General features: G+C 42.7%; 1 protein-coding gene across 4 annotated transcripts in view; it reads left to right on the forward strand.

Moving 5' to 3' along the window:
* Nucleotides 1-21,121, forward strand: part of ARAP2 (ArfGAP with RhoGAP domain, ankyrin repeat and PH domain 2) — a 199,352-nt gene that overhangs the window by 133,174 nt on the left and 45,057 nt on the right. For all 4 annotated transcript variants that reach the window (XM_075127981.1, XM_048848599.2, XM_048848598.2 and 1 more), the window contains exons 22-24: nucleotides 4,075-4,180; nucleotides 11,293-11,440; nucleotides 12,124-12,192. In XM_075127981.1, coding sequence (XP_074984082.1) covers nucleotides 4,075-4,180; nucleotides 11,293-11,440; nucleotides 12,124-12,192 — 323 coding nt within the window. The remainder of the gene's footprint in view (nucleotides 1-4,074; nucleotides 4,181-11,292; nucleotides 11,441-12,123; nucleotides 12,193-21,121) is intronic.

Genomic DNA, 21,121 nt, shown 5'->3' on the forward strand with positions numbered 1-21,121 from the left:
CTGTAAATAATGCTCTTTGCCTGGTCCTCTTTGTCTACTGCTTGCAAATATACAATCTTGTGGTGTGTTCCAATAAGATCTCCCAAGCTAAGTAAGGTTAGTCAATAACTGGATGTGAGGTTTGCAAGTAATACACATGCTGGAGAAAGTGGCATTGGAGTTCCAATAGAGGCCACGAGTATGTACTGAACAGTTCTGGTGGTTAAGGGGCAGGATACTAGAGATGCGATATTCTAGGGGTTGCCAAACTTACTGACACTCTGAGCCACATACGACAATCTTCAGAAGTTCGAGAGCCGAGGTGCGCCTCCCAGGACTTAAGGCTGAAGCCCCAAGACTATCCTCCTTGCTGGGCAGAAGCCAGAGGCAATGTGTGAGGGGGACACATGGGGTGATGTGCCCTCCCATATTTTTGCCAGGGTTTGCTGGCCCTGCTTGGTCACATGGTGCCACTGGGCCCTCTCCCTGCATGGCAGCTGCAGGAGACAGCAAGCTGGAAGCTGTGCCTTGGGTAGAGGCCTCAGTAAACAGTGGGGAGCTGCAGGGAGAGCCACTGCTTTTGCTGCTGCCTCTCCCCAAGGAGCTAAAGCAGAAGCCCCTCCCTGCAGCTCCCATCTGTTTGCCGCTGCCTCTCCATGCAGAGCTAACACCTGGGAACTGCAGGGAGGGGGCACTGAGGGTAAGAGGGGAGGCATGCCTAGGGGATATGACTCAAGCTGTTGGGGGAGGGGGGTGAACTTTTAAATTGTACCCTGCCCCCCAACTCACAGCAGGCACCAGTCTATGGCAGAAGCCCTTAGCTCCACTACCACGCTGCATGGCCGAAACCGTGAGCTCCCCCCTCCCAGTCTGGTAGGCAGAGAATGGGGGCTGTGGGAGGGTCCGGGAGCCGTACTTCAACTGTAAAAGAGTTGCATGCGACTCAGAAGCCGCAGTTTGGCCACCCTTGCCATATTCTGCATGAGACATAAATCAAGCTCTTGATACACGCAGTTGTTAAAGATCCTTTGGCTTAATTAGTTCTATATGTGTCTATATATACACATCTATATGGATGGATGTGTGTTACTAAATCTGTACTTGTGCTGTTGAGTAATTTGTTACTTATATACGCCTCTCTTTAGGAAGTATAAATAAAATAAACCTCAACATGAAAGAAAACTGAGTGACTTCAACCTAAAGCCAACTTCATCTTATTTTAGAAGCCCAAGGATATGTGTCTCCACGTAGTAGAGATCAGGATCAAGTCCATAGTCACATGTTAACTGGGTTTAAAATTAGAGTGGTTGGTTGAAAGGTTTTTGGGGTCCTTAAAAGTTAGGAAACATATAAACACACATTGATCTACTCTGTAAACAGTGCTAGCATTATATCTCCTGGTATAATTATAGGAGGTGAAGATTTCACTATTATGACCTTGACTTTTGTTGAGGTCAACATCAGGGTTTCTTGACCTTGGAGATAAATATTGACTGAAGTGAAATAAGTTATGCTTACCTGAAGGGGCAATAAATCTTTATATTGTTTACAAATAAAAGTGAGTAAATATAATTAAGAATTATGAGAACATAAGTATTGTCACCCTTGTAGTTTAAACTTTTGAGGTTTTTTCCCCAAGTATGGTACTAGAATTGTAGATTACTTTCAGAAGAAGGATGGCCCAAGTGGTTACATTGCTAGCCTGGGACTTGGGAGAGACAGATTCAATTTCTTTATCTGCCATAGTTTTCCTGTGTGACCGTGGTCAAGTAGCTTAGTCTTTCTGTGCCTCAGTGTCCCATCTGTAAAATGGGGACAATAGCACTTTGCTACCTCACAGGGATGTTGTTAGTATAAATACATGAAAGATTGTGAGCTGCCCAGCTACTCTAGTAGTAAAGCACATAAGATTGATACCACTGTAGTTCACTTACATGGCACAATCTTATTGACTATAAATATGTCCAGTTTGTTTTTAAGAACAAAATATTGAATTAAAATATAGCAGCATTAATTGCTCTCTAACTTAGCAAAAGATAAAGCTAAATATAGAAGTTAGATGAGTATTGGCCATTTGAGAACTTGGCAAATTCATGGGAAAGATAGCACCAGTAACTTAGAGAGACAAGGTGGGTTAGGTAATAGTGCATATTGTAGGAGACCATTCAAAAAGAAGGAGATACAGGTGAGTCTCATCTTACACTGGGGTTACGTTCAGCAGAAAATCGCGTATAGTCAAAATTACATTGAGTGTAATGGTGGGCGGAATCGCCCGCACTACAGGTACAGTATTTAAATTGTTATTTTTCTTTTGTTTTCGTTTTTGCCGACCTCGTAAAGCTGAATTCGCGCATGTTAAATGCGCGTAAGATGAGACTCACCTGTAGTAGGTTACAGATTTTTGTAATGAGCCATAGATCAACAATCTGTAAACCACTGACCCTTTCTCTTTTTCTCCTATGACTCCAGAGGTGTTAATGGGCCACTCTACCTTGAATGGTCCCTTATACTATGTGGTAACTACTTATGCTGAACTATCTTTTCAACCTTGTATTTTGCTGTGAAGCTGGGATTACCTTTCCCAGACCTGAAGAAGAGCTCTCTGTCGCTTGGAAGGTTGTCTCTCTCACCAAGAGAAGCTGGTCCAAAAAAAGATATTACCTCACCCACCTTATGTCTCTGATATCCTGAGACCAACAAGGCTACAACAACATGGCTTAGTACCAGTAACTGGCCTTTGACCTCAACTAAGACGAAGTGTAGGACTGAATTTTGAAACTTAGATTGCTCTCATCAAGGCAGCAGTCAGAAAAAGTTTAATGAGCAACATTTTAAATTAGTTTTTTCAGGGAAGGTCCATAATGAAGTCTCATTGACTAACATCCTGACTAGTGCATAAAGAAAAGGAGTACTTCTGACACCTTAGAGACTAACAAATTTATTTGAGCATGAGCTTTCGTGAGCTACACGAAAGCTTATGCTCAAATAAATTTGTTAGTCTCTAAGGTGCCACAGGTACTCCTTTTCTTTTTGCGAATACAGACTAACACGGCTGCTACTCTGAAACCTGACTAGTGCATGTGACTAGAACTCTGTTACAGCTTTGTAGCAGAGACTCCTGTTGTAGTTAAAGTATTACCAGAAGTACTTGTGTGACCGTTATAAATAACTGTAAGTGGGAGAGGATAGGTACACGAGGTATATGTGGAATAGTAATTTTAATCAGTTTTTTTATATTGTCTAAGTAGTGAAAAACCACATGCAACAGTACATTATATTTTTATGTAGTATTCTTAATACACCATCTTGCTAAATGCTTAAAAGAGATGGTTAGTCATTAGCTGGAGAGAACAGAAAATTTGCAAAACAAGATTTGAGGCAGAAATCGAGAGGAGGGGAAGAAAAGCATGATACGAGTTAGTGGTTTTATTCCTGGACCTGGCAAGGTAGGCAGCAGGTTCAGTCTTAGGCACAATGTGGAGAGTCAAGGTAGATGCAGGGTAGAGAGCAGAGTAGACCAATGGGTAACACACTGGACTCAGGAGACTGGATTCAATCACTGGCTCTTCCACTGACCTGCTGTGTGATTGTGGGCAAGTAACTTCACCTCTGTGAGCCTCTGCTTCTCATTTCACCATTCATCTCTCTTGTCGGTTTAGTTTGTAAGCTATTTGGAGCACTGTGTGTTTTAATCCCAGTTGGGGCTTCTACATACTACTATAATATAAATAATAATAAGGTGTAAAAAAAAAAAGTATATATTCTCCCAAATCAAAGCAATTTTCAAACTACAGACACATGCACTCTCTACATATTAAGGCATTCTTTGATGAAAAACAATTTGTTGCTTTCTGGAGAATTCTGCTAAAAATGTTTCTTGAATGCAGATCTTGCAGTATATAGCATCATAATCGATACTGTTTTCCTTCACATGCTGTACAATAACAGACTGCACTGATAGCAGAAGGAGGCTGATTAGTTTAATTGTAATTTTAAATGGCTAGATGTTGCCATTGTAGTGGATCGGTATCGTTCTTGTTTTGGAATATGCATTGTGGTGAATGTCCAGTGACTTTTTGTTTCCTCCTCCATTAGATACACAGAATGAAAAGGAACGAGTGAAGAAGTATGGAACTTTTATTCAGAGCTTTCCACCAGTCAATAGGGCAACTTTGGCAGCTTTAATTGAACACCTTTACAGGTCAGTGTGTCAGCAGATCGACTCAGATGTCGCACCATAGTAGAGAATACTCAATAAGCATTTTCTATTTCATTGGCATGACTAAAATATCATTAACACTTCATATATCAATAAGTACCGTTCAGAGCTATTCAACTAGTCATGGCTAATTTTACTGATTTCATAAATAGGATTAATAGGATTTGCATTAATTTGTAATCTATAAAATGTATTTTTTATCACATTTTAATTTTAACAGTGGATACCAACACACTTTAAAGAACAGTCTTCCACTGGCAGTAAGCTGCAGATGTATAGTGAATTTTAAATGAGCCTATTAAGACCATCCTACCTGAATCTGTCATCCTCCAAAAGAGATGGGCAGAAGGACCTAGGGAGTTTAAAAAGATTTTTAAAAGCCCTTTCTCATAAGCTCCATCATGCATAGCAGTTCCTGAAAAGAGAAGGCTCCGAGGGAGAGTCTAATATGTATGATGGCTTTAAGAATTAATTTTCCTAGCTATGTTTCAGTACTTTTTAATTTTGCAAGTGTAACAGCCCTGGGGAGTGTTTGAAACCATAGACTGAAGCACACAGCAAAACCCATATCTCTTTCTAAGACAGAGTAAGCTGTGAAGAGTGTATCAGAATTGTACAGCTTGGATGCTCCTGCACAAATCAGGCTGAATTAAATGGATCAGTGTTAATTGTTAAATAGTTTTTTGGTTTTGGGTGGGGGAGGGGGCGTTGGTAGTATCAACTGAACACGTTCCACCAATATTTGTCATAAACTAGCTGAATATCTGAATTGGGGGTTCTGGAATGCCTGCTTCAGTACAATATGCTGAGTTGAGGAATAAAGCTATAATGGTTGTACTTAAAAAATTGTTGTTTATACTGATAGAATAATTTAACTCTTTAGTGATAATTCTTCATTCTTCTTCAAATGATGGTCCCTATTGTATTACATTGTGGGTTATGCAAGCGCACCATGCTCCTGCAGCTGGAGAATTTGAAAGCAGTGTCTGCTGGTCTGTGCATGTGCCCTGGCTCACCTCATGCTCATGATGGAGGGGATAAAGGTTGGGGAAGACCAACTGCCTCTCCAGTTCCTTCTCACTGGCGCCGCATGGTCTGGGTCAGATCTTTTAGTGTCCTCACCTTTGGCTTTGTTCTACAAAATAAAACTGTTTTCAAACTAGATGATTCTTAACAGTTTTAATAGTTTTTACTATTTAGTATTAAATTAGTTTCCCAGGGGGACCTTCCCGCTGCCTTGTTCCCTGTTTGGGATCTAGACTATGCTCCAGGCGTCAAACTCTGTGCCTCCTACCCATGATGCTTCTCAGTCAGCAATGACCACCCATGCTGTTTGTACTTCCTAGAAGAATCTCTCATTGCGGTGAGGTGCATTATCTGCTGATTGTTCCCCAGCTGTATCCAAGAAAGGAGGGAACTTCATCTCCACAAATATCTCATGGAGGACCCAAGCAGAGGAACATCCCTGTACGTTGGCCTGATTCAGCAAGAAGTGCACCTCCTGCTGCAAAGTCCGACGCTGGTGCAGGAGAATCTACCCCGACAGATCCCATGGCAGGGTCTTGTTGGAAAGCTAGGAAGCACTCTCAGAAGCAGGAGGCGAAATCTTCCTGTAAGTCCGCTTCATAGAAGTCTAACTCAGCTGTAAACAAGCCCACCGGCTTGGCCCATGAGGATTTAATATGTTCTAAGTCCCAGAGGTACGACAAGAAAGCCCATAAGCATTGGACTCCACCAGACTGTGTTCCATCAGTACCATCCTCTGTGGCTTCTTCCAAACCCCGGGATCCACCAGGACTGACAAAGTCCTGATCACTGCCAACTATGGATATGACCCTTCTCATAGGCACTGGTGGCCTGGGCAAGGAGAACCCCTCTCACATCAGGGAGATCTGTATCTGTTGCCCACCCCACAGGACATTTTTGCTCTCCCAGATCCGGAATTTCCTTGTCCATTGGGCCCCTCTGTTTCCAGGGAGATATCACCACCTCTGGGAGAATCAACTGCTGGAAGGAGCTTATCACCTAACCCATCTGTAGAGTACATCTCCCCTCCAATGGCACTGACAGTGGAATCAGCCTTTTCCTCATCAGGAGATTCTGAGCCATCCAATGAACTGCTCTTTCCTTACCTTGTGTGTCCTCCACCATTCAAAAGACCCTCGCTGGCTTGGGACCAATCTCTACCTCATCTAACTTTGAGCTTCTGCTACCCCATGCCATGGGGGCCCTAGTGACCACCTATCAACCACTCCTACTGGCCTATTCCCCCTACAGAGTCGATCCAATCTGCCAGGGAGACACCCCTTGCCTCCCCACTAAGGGGATGCTCAGATCTGCTCCCAGACATGATGGAGGAGGAGGAGGAACATTTTGCTTCTGATCTCGTGGTTCCACTGGAACCAGCACGGCTCCCATCCGTCATCCCTGGATGAAGTGGTGACTTCTAGCCCACCCACTCTCCTGATGACTTCAGGCAGCTCCAGGACCTTCTCTGCAGAGTTCCTGGAAAGTTTCATATTCCTCTTGAAGAGATCCAAGACTACGAGCACAAACTCTTAGACATCTTGCATGCTTCTGGAACCAACAGAATAGCTCTCTCTGTTAATGAAGCATCCCCCATCTACTCCTGCTGACAAAGAGGGAAAACGCCTGAATCTGCTTGGAAGAAAGGTCTTCTCATCGTCCAGCCTCCAGTTCAGGATAGCCAATTACCAAGCATTACTGGGTTAATACAATTTCCTGAATTACTCCAAGCTTGTGAAGTTTATTAACAGCCTTCCGGATCAAGACAGAGCTCTTTTTCAAGCTCTGATAGACAATGGCAAACTGGTAGCCAGGAGCACCCTCCAATCTGTAGTCGATGCCGCTGATGCCTCCTCTAGAGCTATGCCATTGTTGTGCGCAAGGAGTCATGGATCCACGTGTCAGGTTCGCTAGGGAGTTCCAGAATACCATTAAGGACCCCACCCCCGTGACTAATCGTAGCTTCTCAAGCAGAAGACGGATGAGTCTTTCCATACCCTAAAGGATTCCAGGGTTACCCTCTGCTTGCTGTGGATATACATGCCTGTTGCTAAGAAGTTTCACCGCCCACAGGTCAAATCTTGATATATGGCTCAGCAATTTTTCCATCGGAGCACCTGTGAACCAATACATAAGAGACAGGGTTTAAAAGTCCCACTTCCCTTCACCCTTGGCAACAATCTTGGCATCTCAATCTCAGTCCCTGGCTCAACGTTATTTTTGATGGGAGCTCAATAGTCATGAAACGCTAAGCCCAACACCTCCCCGCCCCGCCCTGCCCCACACGATTTGCGGGTCGTCTGGAAGTCTTTTTCAAGACCTGGAGTGTGATGACAGTGGACAAGTTGGTGCTGAATGTCATCCACTTTGGCTATTCAATACAGTTTGCAACCCTACCTTCTCCAGAAACCCCCTCCCCGCCCACGGGGAAAACTCTCATGTGAGAGTATTCTGAAGAAGTGAACTCCTTATTGCAGCGAGGAGCAACAGAACCATATCCCCCCTCAAGACCAAAGGAGAGGGTTTTACTCTATCTGCTTCCTGGATATACAAAGAGAAGGGCAGTTGGAGACCAGTCCTTGACCTCTGCCATCTCAACTGTTTGATTCACAAACCAAGATTGAGTCCCAGAGCAGCTGATTGGCCTGCTGGCCCTACTTATGACAGGAACAGGAAGCTGTCTAAAAAACTGGGAACACCTTGTCCCTCCTGCTTGTTCTCCTGCCCATCCTCCCTCCCCCTTACCCCTCTCTCCTATCGCCCTGGGCTTGACTTCCTGGCATCCTGATCCTGGCTTAGCTCCAGAACTCTGACTTGTGGTTCTGATCTACAGTCTGGCTCTGGTTTCTGACCTTCCAGGATCCTGGCCCAGCTGACTCCTGATGGTGGACTCCAGCTCCAACCACTAGGTCTGGCTGTCCATGACCCAGCCCTGACAGCAAGAATGTAACTGCCCACGGGTAGGTTTTAGACCGTGAACAATATTGTGGCTCATGTGTCAAGCAACCCTTGAGTAGCAGTCAAAACGTCTCTCTCTCCTAGGTCATATGGCCTCATGCACCTACGTCACCCTATTTGCAAGATTCCACCTTCACTGTCTCCAGACTTGGCTGCAATCCAAATGCTCCCCAAGCCATCATTCCATGAACCTTATGGTGACAGTTCCAGCCAAGATAGTGTCTTCCCCTGCTGTGGTAGACAAATCCTCTTCAGATAAGCACTAGTGCCCTTTTCTCCTTTCCTTTCCAGACAGGAACATTATTACAGACACATCCCTATTTGGTTCTGTGGTCCACATGAACAGCCACCCAGCACAAGGTGCCTGCACATCTCGAGAGTCCAGGATGCACAGCAGTATCCTGGAGTTGTGAGCAATCTGGAAGGCATTCAAGTCCTTTCTTCCATTCATCCACACTCACCATCTCCTTATAATGTCAGACAATGTTACAACTGTCTTCTACATCAACAAGCAGTGGAGATTGGGATCCGCCTCGCTGTCTGTGGAAGCAGTCAGCCTCTGGAACTGGTGTATCAGCAATCAAATCACCCTATTGGCAGCCTACCTTCTGGGGAAACAAAATGTGCTTGCACATTCCCTCAGCAGACATTTTACAATCAACCAAGAGTAGGAGATCCATGATTTGGTACTGCTCAGTATTTTCACTCTATGGGGACCCCAACCAGGGATCTATTCACCGCTTTCCAGCAAACAGAAAATGCATCATGTATTGCTCCAGAAGAGCCCTAGGATGCCACTCCTAGGGTGACACTCTGCTTCTTCCAGTTCAACTATGCCTTCCCTCCACCACCAATTCAGCCACAAGTTCTATACAAAATCCAGCATGACGGAGTGAGAGTCATCCTGATCACCCCCTTCTGGCCAGACAGTTCTTGTTTCCCAAATTCCTCTTCATGTCATCCTGACCACCAATCATCCTCCCAACAGTCTATGAGCTCCTGACCCAGTGGAATGGCAAGATCAAGCACCTTGATGTGCGCCCTTTCCACCTCAGGACTTGGTATTTGGATGGGCATTATCCTTAGAATGTTCATGCTCCACAGCCATACAAGACATCCTCTCTAAAAGTAGAAAGGATTCTACAAAAAATGTTACCTAGCTAAGTGGAAGAGCTTCTCTTCTTGGGCACACCAAAGAGGCATTCTCCCAGAGACTAAAGATATTGCTTTCATCTTGGACTATATCCTCTCTTTTTGAAGACAACAGGTTTTCCATGAGCTCCTTGCGAGTCCACTTGGCAGTGATCAGCACATACCAACCACATCTCTTTCTCAGGGCTAGTCGGTCGTCACACATCCACTGACCAATAGATTCTGAAAAGGCCTAATAAGAATCTTCCCACCCATTCAGAAGCCTATTCCCCAGTGGGACCTAAACCTTGTTTTCTCAGTACTCACAAGAGTGGTGGTGGATTTTTTGTTTGTTTGTTTTTTGAGCCTTTAATTATTTAGTCCATGTCCATCCTTTTCATGAAGGTTGCTTTCCTTGTGGCCGTCACCTTAGTGGGAAGGGTTGGCCAACTTAGTGGGAAGGGATGGCCAATCCTCCATATGCTACATTCTATAAGAATAAGGTTTCTTTGCATCAACACCCCAAATTCACCCCTAAAGCAGCTTTGGAATTTCACCTTAAACAAAACATTCACTTACCTGTGTTCTCCCCAAAACTGCACACATCCACAGAGAAGTGAAGGCTCCACTCCCTCAGTGTTCAGCAGGCCTTGAATTTTTACCCACAAAGAACAAAACAAGTCAGGAAATCCCTAAGACTGTTTGTCGCTATACCGACTGAGTCAGAGGGCACGTCATCTCCACCAAGAGAATCTCCAAATGGTCTCCGGCTGCATTCTACTCTATCAGCTTTTGAGCCTTCCCCCCACTCTCCATGAGTTCAGAACTCATTCCATCAGAGCGCAAGCAACAACTATGGCATCTCTTCAGGAGGTAACCCCCCTCGAAATCTGAAAAGTGGCCACATAGGACTCCGTTCACACATTTGCAAGACATAATGTCCTGGTGCAGGACTTTTCTGCTGATGCCTCCATTAGTATGGCGGTACTCTCCTTAGCCCTATCATCTACATCCTCCTCCTTAGGTATTGCTTATTAGTCACCCACACTGGAATACAACAGGGACATCACTCGAAGAAGAGGAGATTACTTACCAGGTTCTTTGAGATGTGTGGTCCCTATCTGTATTCCATTACCCACCTTCCTTTCCTTCTGCTTCAGATCTTATCTGATTCATGGTAGAGAAGGAGCTGGAGAGGTGGTTGGTCCACCTCACCCTTTATTCCCTTGGTTGGAGGCATGAGATGAGCTAGGGCACATGCATGAACCAATGGACACTACTTTCATATTCTTCGGCTCTGGATGCCTGGTGAGCATGCATAACCCACATTTGAATACAGATAGGAACCACACATCTCGAAGAACCTCCAGTTACAGGTAAGTAACCTCCTCTTCCAAGTATAGGAAATGCAGGAAATAAGGTTAAAATCAGTAAACTATAAGTTTCTAAGGTACCCATGTAACCCACATACCTTCTGGGTGTGGTGCTCTGTCCCCTCTAGTGGCACCAAGACCACTTAGAAATTAATGAGTCTGCTACAGACTTAGCTAAGAGCCATATGGCTCATGCAGTAGAGATTTATGCATTTGGTTCCAGATTTGATCCTGCCCGCCGACAAGCAGGGCCTGCTGGTGTTACACTCACTTTAAGCAGACATAGAAAAAGTTGGCAGCTAGTGCCCTGTTACGGTTGTTTTTTAAAGAATCATGTAGAGCATAACGTGCTTAAGCATGTATATGCACGTATAGCAGTGACTCTGGAAAAGATTTGGCGATTGTGGTGGAAGCATAATTAGCTGAACACAAGCTCCCAATGTGATGCAGTGGCCAAAAGGTCGGGATGGGTTCTCCATCACTGACAATTCTTAAATCCAGATTGGATGTTTTTCTAAAAGAGATGCTCTAGGAATTAGTTTGGGGAAGTTCTATGGCCTGTGTTATACAGGAGTGTTCTAAATGGATTTATTCTCCTTCAAACAGGGTGCAGAAATGTTCAGAAATCAATCATATGAACCCTCACAATCTCGCCATGGTGTTTTCATCATGCTTATTTCAAACTAAAGGGCATACCAGCGAAGAAGTGAATGTAATTGAAGATCTAATTAAAAATTACATACAACTCTTTGATGTAAGTATCTTACATAATGGCTGTTTTTAAACATTAATTCTGAACTAGTCTAGACTGAAGAGAAAAAGCTGTGTGTTACAGAGTTGCTGTGAATCAGTCTTTTCCAAAAGAGTGCACACAACTATTCTCACTGGCATGAAGATGGCATAGTTTTTAGCGAATTCCAAGATTGTAATCTTTGAAAGTGGTATGTTTGTTCACCTGTTATGCTTCTTGTGTTGCAGCTAAGGTATGATAGTGTGTTCCCAGACTTTTGACTCAGCTAATGATGAGCACTTCAGAGCGATACTGTTTTCTTCCAAAGCTTTTTGCAGAAGCACTGAATCCAACTGAATTTATTCATTACTAGTAACTAATCTTTGTGACCCATTTATGCAGCATTCTTCATTTTTTTCTGGGGTCACAGAGGAAATGTGTTGATGATATAAACAGCTCAGTGGTATGATGGATTTTATGGAACAATCCTCTCTTTAGATTTACGTTCTATAAAAATTAGTGCCTCCTGTTTGATACTGGGAAAAATCTCTCCATCAGATAAAAAACACTAAGTGTAATCACTCCTAAGGGTATAACGACCCTACTTGATGTTCTTAGTGTTGTTAACCATCATAAAGAATCCACTAAGGATGATGAAGTGTTATGTTAGTTTCTTTCTAACTTACCAAAATATCCATTTTTAACAGATAAATGAAGATCAGGTCAAACAAATGGATACAGAGAACAGCTTTATTACCAAGTGGAAAGACACTCAAGTAAGTGGTGAAAATCAATTGATTTGGGAATGATTTTAACAAAAGAATATTTTGTTATCATGTAGCAGATTTATATTTCTTTATGCTGATTTGCATAATGTACTATTTTGATAAGAGACAGACATAAAACAGCAAAGTGAAACAACTGTGTCTATGCAGCGTTGTTCCCATGAAATTATGATCTAACACATAATGGGACTATATCTTACCTATATATCTCACTCAGATTTCAGCTTTAGATGTATTTAGTTCCATATATTTTATAAACCGTAGGAAGTAGTGATTGGTATAGTTAGGAAAACATTTTGAGCTCCTGTTTTTAGGATAGAATTCTCTGTATGTATTGGAGTTATAAAACAGGCTTAAAAATAGATAATGGTGTGGTGTGAGCTTGGGCACCTCTGATGATCTTAGTGTTCAAACAGAACACACACAAAAGAGGGCATTTTCAATGCAGGGAGGCATCAAACCATAACGTTTATTTTTCAAAAAAATAAACCCACTTTGAATTGCTCTGTGAAGTTATTAGGAAGCTGTTGCATGCTATATTCTCTGCAAGAAGAACTGTTAAGTGAGTAGCTTCATGCTTCATTAACTAAAGCTTGCGTAGTGTTCATTTGTGGTCCCAGTTAGAGCACATGGCAGTGATTCTAAGACAGGAGCTGAACCTTGGGAAACTGTTGATCAGGTGGGCAGCTGAATTAACCACAACAGAAGGAAACCTATTAAACTTGTGATCTATGTGGGAGATCTGAAATAAGGTTGGGGAGAAGCACTGGGAAGGTTAGGAATTTAGTAGGGCTACAAAAGTTAACATGAGGGAGAAGCATCAAACTATGATGCTCAATATTAGCGGCTGTCCTTCTCGGTTACGTGTGTGGTATAACACATTGTAAATCTCAAAGTACCTTAATTCATTGGTAAAAGTAAGTTTGTTATGGGGCTCATGGAAGTCACATGTTCCACAATTTTCTGTATTTCTGCTGAGCTGTATTACTTTGTCTCCTCCCCTTCCGCCATGGATGTCAAATTTCATTGCCCTGGGGAAAGGTGCTGTCATATGGCCCTTTGGTGGATGTCCATGTGTGAAAACTTGAATGCCTCTCTCTTGGGGGGTGGGAGGGTGGGTGGGTGGGTGCGTGAGGGTGTGTGTGAGAGAGAGAGAGAGAGAAAATTCTGCCTTGTTTGAAGATTGTGTTGCCACTGGCCTCATTCATGCAATGTATGCACCTGACTTTCCAGTACAAAGGGCTAAATATAATACCACCACATGCCTCCTGCTGGCAAGGGACTGAAATTTATATTAAAAAAGAAATACAGCAACATCTGATGTCTGTTGCTTTTGAGTGGTGAGGCTATTGAGAGAACACTTTTGCTGGGAGGAATGAAGTCTTGATGCCTAAGATCTAGGCACATAGAAAATTGGAGGAAAGATAATTTTTCTACCTTCTAACTGTGTCATTTCCTGGAGACTAGCACCAAGAAATGCCTGCAATGAACAGTCCCTTTCATAAGATCTCATCCCCATAGGAAGTCATGGGGGAAGTTCCAATGGCTATGGTGCTATTTGTAGTTTCTCCTGGTGTCACTACTGGTACAGCCACTGAAGCTAAGAGTGTAAATGAGAGAAGTGCCTGGGGAGTGAAGATTCCACTGGTATCTCTGTGTTTGGAGTTGGTGGAAAAGGGAAATAGAAGGTGTTGGGCACAGGTGACCAATTTGGGAGCTCTGATAGCTGAGTGCATTCAGACAAAACTACAGTTCTGGACAGAGAGGAATGCTAGGAATAGGCAGACTGTGATGTTCCATGTTTTTTGTGGAAAGATCACCATGGCACTCTCCTTAGGAATTGGTTCTTGTTCTGAAGGCTATTTTCAAAAGGAAAGAGGCTAGAGACTTGCTTTCTCATTTTTAAAATTGAAGTTTAAGCTTCCTGCAATCATTTGGGGTCATTTAAAAAAATCCATTATGATATACCTAATTTTTCTACAGTAAAACCAAAGTGGGACAGACCCTCAAGGCTGATTGACCAGTTTAGGTGTGTACTTCAGTAGTTGCCAGGAAGAAGAGTTGTGAGAAGCCTGAATTATGTTTCTGACTATTTGTTTTCACTTTGCTTGCAACAAATTCTGCTCTATTCATAATCAGACTTCATATGTGATTGTTCCACCCACTACATTTTATAGCCCCTGGCTTGAGTTTCATCAATCTATCAATAGCTGAGTTTAAATTCTTCCAACAAAAAGCACTTTCACTTCAACCTTAACACAAACAAACAAACATATTCAATCAGAAATTTCCAGCTCGCAGCTGAAGAGTGATGATTTGTGGTGTAATGTGATATTTAGACTTTTGAAAGTAGTAGCGACAATGCTTCCATTTAATTATGTATTCAACTGTCAAACTCTCTTCCTTTTTATTTATTTTAAATAATATTTGAGTCACTATTCATATTTGCATGACATTTCATAGTTTCTATGTGTGTATGTATGTGTTGAGACTCTGGGAAATAACTTACAGTAACCTATACAAAAACTAGCTGTTTTTAAAGAAAAGCACTTCTAGAATTGTCATATTCTATTTTTAAATTCAAAGACAGTATTCATTTCCACAGTTTTATATAAAAATAAGGGAAGCTACTGCCTAGAGATTATATTTACTTTAGTCTAAGGAAAAAATGATTTTTTTATGCATTATGCGTTTAAATTAATCTGTCCAGATATCTTTTTTAAAATATGTTTTTCCTTCAATTACTCCTTTTAATGTAAAAAAGAACTCCAAAAAAGTGCTGATGATGAGTAATAAAAACTGTCAAATCTTCATGAGGCCCCACCTGGAATAAAATGTCTGGCTGATTTTTCTGTAGATATTGTCACATTGCTGTTTTATATTCAGTGTAACTGTAGATGTATCCTGTCTCTCAGGAAATGCATGTCATCTTTCTGCAGTACCATCTCAGAGAATTCCTAATGTACTGTACAGCTCCAACACATCTGTGATTTCATCTTTATTCTATCCAGCTCTGCTTTGAACTGTACTTTGTGCAGCATTCTTACTTGAATGTATTTACTTATCCCAAAGAGAAACTGTTGCGGAACGTAGACTTTGTTCTCAGTTCTAAGTAAAAAAAAATAAAAATCTGCTTTTCAGGAAGTAGTTATTTCAGTTTCCCCTTCCACAAATAAATGGAGAAATGTATCAACAATATCTGTGTTTTGGCAAATCTCACTCTGGAAAGAAACAGATTTCTTTTCATGGATAAGTTCTTACAGTAAATTACTCCTCCTCCTCTTCCCTCTCTTCAGAAAGTACTTTATTATGCTAGTCTGGGCAAGTAGAATTTTGAGTCATTTTATTCACTGCTTATGGGTGAAATGGATGACCACTATAAATTGTTTTATGGCTTTATCATTTAATATAGTGTCCTCGGACTATTGTAGTTTTGAATGGCTTAATGGCATATATTGTACAAAATGAAAAGGAGTACTTGTGGCACCTTAGAGACTAACCAATTTATTTGAGCATGAGCTTTCGTGAGCTACAGATCACTTCATCAGCTGTAGCTCACGAAAGCTCATGCTCAAATAAATTGGTTAGTCTCTAAGGTGCCACAAGTACTCCTTTTCTTTTTGCGAATACAGACTAACACGGCTGTTCCTCTGAAACCTGTCATTGTACAAAATGCGATTCTTTTCTCAGTGATTTGCAAGCAGTACAGATGATCCTAGCTTAAAGCTGTTGTTGCTGATTTAGTTCTTCTCTCGATTTCTAGGAAAACAAAGTGTAACATTTCATAGAACTACTTTGGCCATTTGGGGAAATAATATTTGGTATGCAGGTTTTCACTGCATGTAAAAAATATTAATAGAGCTGCAGTATGTAATTAAGTCACTGTCAACATTATGTACACAAAACTCTAATGTACTGAGTTTGAGTCACAAAAACAACACCATAGGTTGATTTTCTAAGTAGTAATCACTGAGTGGAAAGTCATTTCATACCAGCCAACAGACCTTAACTCAGGTAGTCATTAACAGCTTGGAAGTGCTTGCTGCAGGGATGGCTGTTTTTGTTAACTTTATAAAAATGTAAAGGAAAAAATAATTACCTTTTCAACGGTTGAGAAGATAAAGTTGAACTGCATATTGCCATGGATACAGTGTTCTTTTTACTGTACCAGTCTTGGCTGGTAGAGAGGTTCTTAAACAAAGGTGGGGCTAATAGCCCTATTCTCCAGAACAGTCAAACTCATCACCATAGAAATCTCTTTCAAAACACTCTCCAATCTCATTTATATTTTCTAAAAATAACTATTCATAGAGGAGAAACTACTTAAAATGTAATACATGGTATATTTATTGTTCATAGTTAATTGATACTGAGCTGCTACAACTTTTTTTATTTTGGTTAAAATTATCATACAAAGTAAGGCCTGATCCTACCTGTGACGGGTCTGGCACCGCAGTGCCCCTTTGTGGCAGGGGTGGATGGGGTGTCAGGGCCTCGCCACTTTTAAGTTCCCACGCCTGTCCCTTTAAGGGCGTCCCAATGTGGCCCAATGGCCGGTTTCCCCGTGCTCACCCCTTGGTTGGGGTAGCGGGCCCTAACGGTCAAAGTCCTTGTGTCGCGCCCCAAGTATCAGGGCAGTGTGGCCCAATGGCCGGAGTCCATATAATTCACTCCGCATATCAGGGCAGTGTGGCCCAGCGGCCGGAGTCCATAGCTTTCCCCCTCTCAGGCGGGGAAGCATATCCCAATGGCCGGAGTGGTAGGGGGACCCAGGCCTGCCCTCTCTGCCAGGTCCCGACCCAGGGCTCGCCTATTGGCGGGGTTCCCCCTCGCTCTTAGCTCAGTGGGGATCCACCCGCAACACACCGAGCATCAGTGCAGCTTTAACGCTGCTTGTCTCTAAAGTTCCCCTGGGTCACTTCCTACCCTCAACGTCGTGTTCTCCACTCTGGGGGTGGTCCTCCGGTCCATCCCCTCCTGTTGAGACCTCCGTCTGGGATGCCGGGTGTGTCCCGGCTTGGCTGGCCCCTGGATCCTGGAGCCTTGGTTGTCCCTCCTCAGGAGCTGGCTGTGTGCCTCCTCCTCTGGTGGTCAGCCCAGACTGAGCAGCTTTGCAGGCTTTTATACTTAGTCTCTAGTTGGAGCATGCCCAGCAGGGCGTCTGGGACGGCGCTTCCTCTGCCAGGAAGGAAGGGTTAACCCCTGCGGTACCAGTGTGGGGTCACTCTGCCCTGTCACACTACCATATTTATGTGGAAGTTTAACTTCAGCAGAGAAGTACACAGTCTCTAATTTTTCTCACCTGCATGAAGTTGAGCATCCCCACTTGAAAATACTCTGTCCTCTCATTCTTTGTAAAACATAGACTGCAAACACTCACTAATGGCTGATTTTACATTTTATTACTTTATTTTGAAAGCTTGACTGTGAAAATTTTTTTTTAAAGATCAGATTAAAAAGTTCTGAAAATGTGTGTGTCCCAGGAGTTAGTTTGTGTTTGAGTTTGGAGTTGTTCTGAGCAGGAAAATCTTCTAAAATAAAGTAACGTATCCCTGCCCCTTCCTCCTTTACCAGTGCTGTCCTTACGTTTGGTTTTAGTAAGGCAGGAAATAACCTGATACCATGTTAAAATGTCAGGAGTGCTCTTATCTCAGTTTCATTTGAAGTCCCTCTGATATTGTTCCCAAGACTTTGATGGCCATATGTGGCAAATGGGTTGCCAAAATTAATCCATTTTCCCTTCTGAATTAGGATTAGTCTCTGTGGCCAAGCAGCAATTGAGTCCTGTGGAACTTCTGTATGTCAGCAACTGAAAACAGTAATTTTTGCTGGATCAGATGCTTCTAATGTATTACTGTGATGTCTCAGCTTTAAAGTGAACCTTTTTGAAACATGATGTATGTATCCCATGCATATGTAAATACTCTCATGTATTGATGCACTCCTCTGAGAGCTGTTTTGTGTATGCATAGAGGACAAGGTATATAGACTTCATCCTCTCCATGGAGTGTTCTGCCTGCCTAAAGCACAGTGGCTCCAGAAACTTTCTCTAGGGTACTGTGCTTCTATCCTACCTGCTAGATATTCTAAGTGGGATTTTCAAAAGCACTCAGCACTGGCCTAACTACTTCTCACAGTCAACCTGTGGAACTCATTGCCAGAGGATGTTGTGAAAGCCAAAACTATTATAATGGGGTTCAAAAAAGAATTAGATAAATTCATGGAGGATAGGTCCTTCCATCAATGGCTATAGCCAAGACTGTCAGGGATGCAACACCATGTTCTGGGTGTCCCTAGCCTGACTGCCAGAAGCTAGGAGAGGATGACAGGGGATCACTCAATGATTGCCTGTTCTGTTCATTCCCTCTGAAGCATCTGGCATTGGCCACTGCCAGAAGACAGGATAATGGGCTAGATGGACCATTGGTCTGATCCAGTAAAGTGGTTATGTTGTATTGAAATTAGTGGGTATTACCATGGACTTCAATGTGAATGCAGTTAGGCCAATACTGAGTGCTTTTAAAAAGCCCAACCTTCCTCTTTGGTATTATGAACGTGACTTGCAGCTGGCTGCCAACTGACACACTACATAAGGGCCACGGTCGTCTAGTCCTTTGAAATTGTGGCTACATCTAAACTTTGGGCTGGGGCACGTGTGATTCTCATCTCATGTAGACACACATGCACTGGCTCTCCTAGAGCTAGCATGCTACAAATCGTAGTGTAGCCACGGGAGCAGCAAACAGCAGCATGGATTAGCTGCCCTCCATACGTAACCATGGGTAGAACTCTGCTTGGATACAAAAATACGGAGCCGCATCTGATCTGCATCCACAAGAATCAACTTGTATCCGACTCACGATCTGCACTCTGTCTTTTATCTGCATCCACACCACACCTGCAGCAGCAGCATCTGTGTGCATGCGTGTGTACTGTATATAGGATCTCAAAGGCAGGGGAAGCAGCTGTCTGCAGCTCATAGCCTATGAGGCTGCTTCCCTGCCTTTGACACCCTATACACCCTCTTTCTCCCCTGAACCCTCCCCCCATACAGAGAAAGGGGAGGTGATAGATCAAGCCAGGCAGCAAAATCCCTCATGCTCCTATCACCACTGTTTAAGCAGCCAAGCAATTTAGGAAAACTCTCTCAATTTCGTTGCTGTATCAGGTCAGTTGCAGAGAGAGGCTTCTGCAAAGTGAGTCAGTAGCCTATGTTTCCACAGCTATGCTACTATTTGTAGTGCATTAGCTCTGTGAGAACTCGTATGTCTATGCAAGCTGGGAATCACACTCCAAGTGTGGGTGTAGCCTGAGTGAGAATCTTATTTCAATTAAGGTCTGAGAGTCAAAACACTGCTCTCTGGAAATATAGTTGCTGTTCCATCGTAATACACATATGTAGGAGACAGAGCAGGGGGAGTAAATAATGCAGGCACTTAAAATGAAACAGAACTTCAAGGGGAGGTAAGACCTATAGAGTTTTCTCTGTGCTGCTGTCAAGGTTCCTTCCCCACTCTGGACTCTAGGGTACAGATGTGGGGACCTCCATTAAAGACCCCCCCCCAAGCTTATTCTTACCAGCTTAGGTTAGAAACTTCCCCACAATACAAACTTTGCCTTGTCCTTGAACTGTGTGCTGCCACCACCAAGCGTGTTAAACAAAGAACCGGGAAAGAGACCACTTGGAGACGTCTCCCCCCAAAGTATCCCCCAAGCCCTACGCCCCCTTTCCTGGGGAAGGCTTGATAATAATCCTCACCAATTGGTACAGGTGAACACAGACCCAAACCCTTGGATCTTAAGAACAATGAAAAATCAATCAGGTTCTTAAAAGAAAATGTTAATTAAAGAAAAGGTTAAAGGATCACCTCTGTAAAATCAGGATGGTAAATACCTTACAGGATAATCAGATTCAAAACAGAGAATCCCTCTAGGCAAAATCTTAAGTTACAAAAAGACACACAAACAGGAATATACATTCCCTCCAGCACAGCTTATTTTACCAGCCATTAAACAAAAGAAAATCTAACGCATTTTCTAGCTAGATTACTTACTTACTTAACAGGAGTTGGAAGGCTTGTGTTTCTGATCTGTTCCCGGCAAAAGCATCACACAGACAGACCAACGCTTTTTTGTCTCTCTCCCTCCCTCCCCCCCTCCAGATTTGAAAGTATCTTGTCCCCTCATTGGTCATTTTGGGTCAGGTGCCTGTGAGGTTACCTTAGCTTCTTAACCCTTTACAGGTGAAAGGGTTTTGCCTCTGGCCAGGAGGGATTTTATAGCACTGTATACAGAAAGGTGGTTACCCTTCCCTTTATATTTATGACAGCTGCTGATATAGAAAACAGTATGGAAAAGCTAACATGCCCAGATTTCTTTTGCAACCCAAGGAAGGTCTCATGTCTGAAATGTCACTTGATGATGATCTTGTTTTCCATTACAGTTGGCAGTTCATTAACCACTCTTTGTGTTCTGTCTGCCAAACATTTTGCCAGCTATTTTTAATTTGCAGCACATTTCTTTTATGAACAGTTGTTTACATAAGCCCAGTAGAAATCAAATTTCAACTTCTTTCTTTCTTGCAACCCTGTTTCGTAATATCTAAAAAGCAAACTTTAGCAGGAAATAAGATTTTCAGAGTCTCTGCCACTGTAATTAAGAAGCTTTCTTCAAAGTAGCTTCATAACGTTTTTCCTCACAAATACTTCCATTCGTTTTCTATTCTCAGAGGCTAAATTAACTTCAAAGTCACAATTTCTCCATTATGTCAATGTTTGTAGAAATTGAGTGATGCAATGTATTTACTTTTCAGCCTCTGTAAACTAATCAAAATATTTTTTCATAGCTTCCCTTGCTACCTCATTATTCTACTCAATATCCTATTATATACGCTATGAAGCTTGAATCTGTTCGCCCTGTT

Source organism: Caretta caretta, chromosome 4 (genome assembly GCF_965140235.1).
Source record: "Caretta caretta isolate rCarCar2 chromosome 4, rCarCar1.hap1, whole genome shotgun sequence".
NCBI classification, from domain to species: Eukaryota; Metazoa; Chordata; order Testudines; family Cheloniidae; genus Caretta; species Caretta caretta.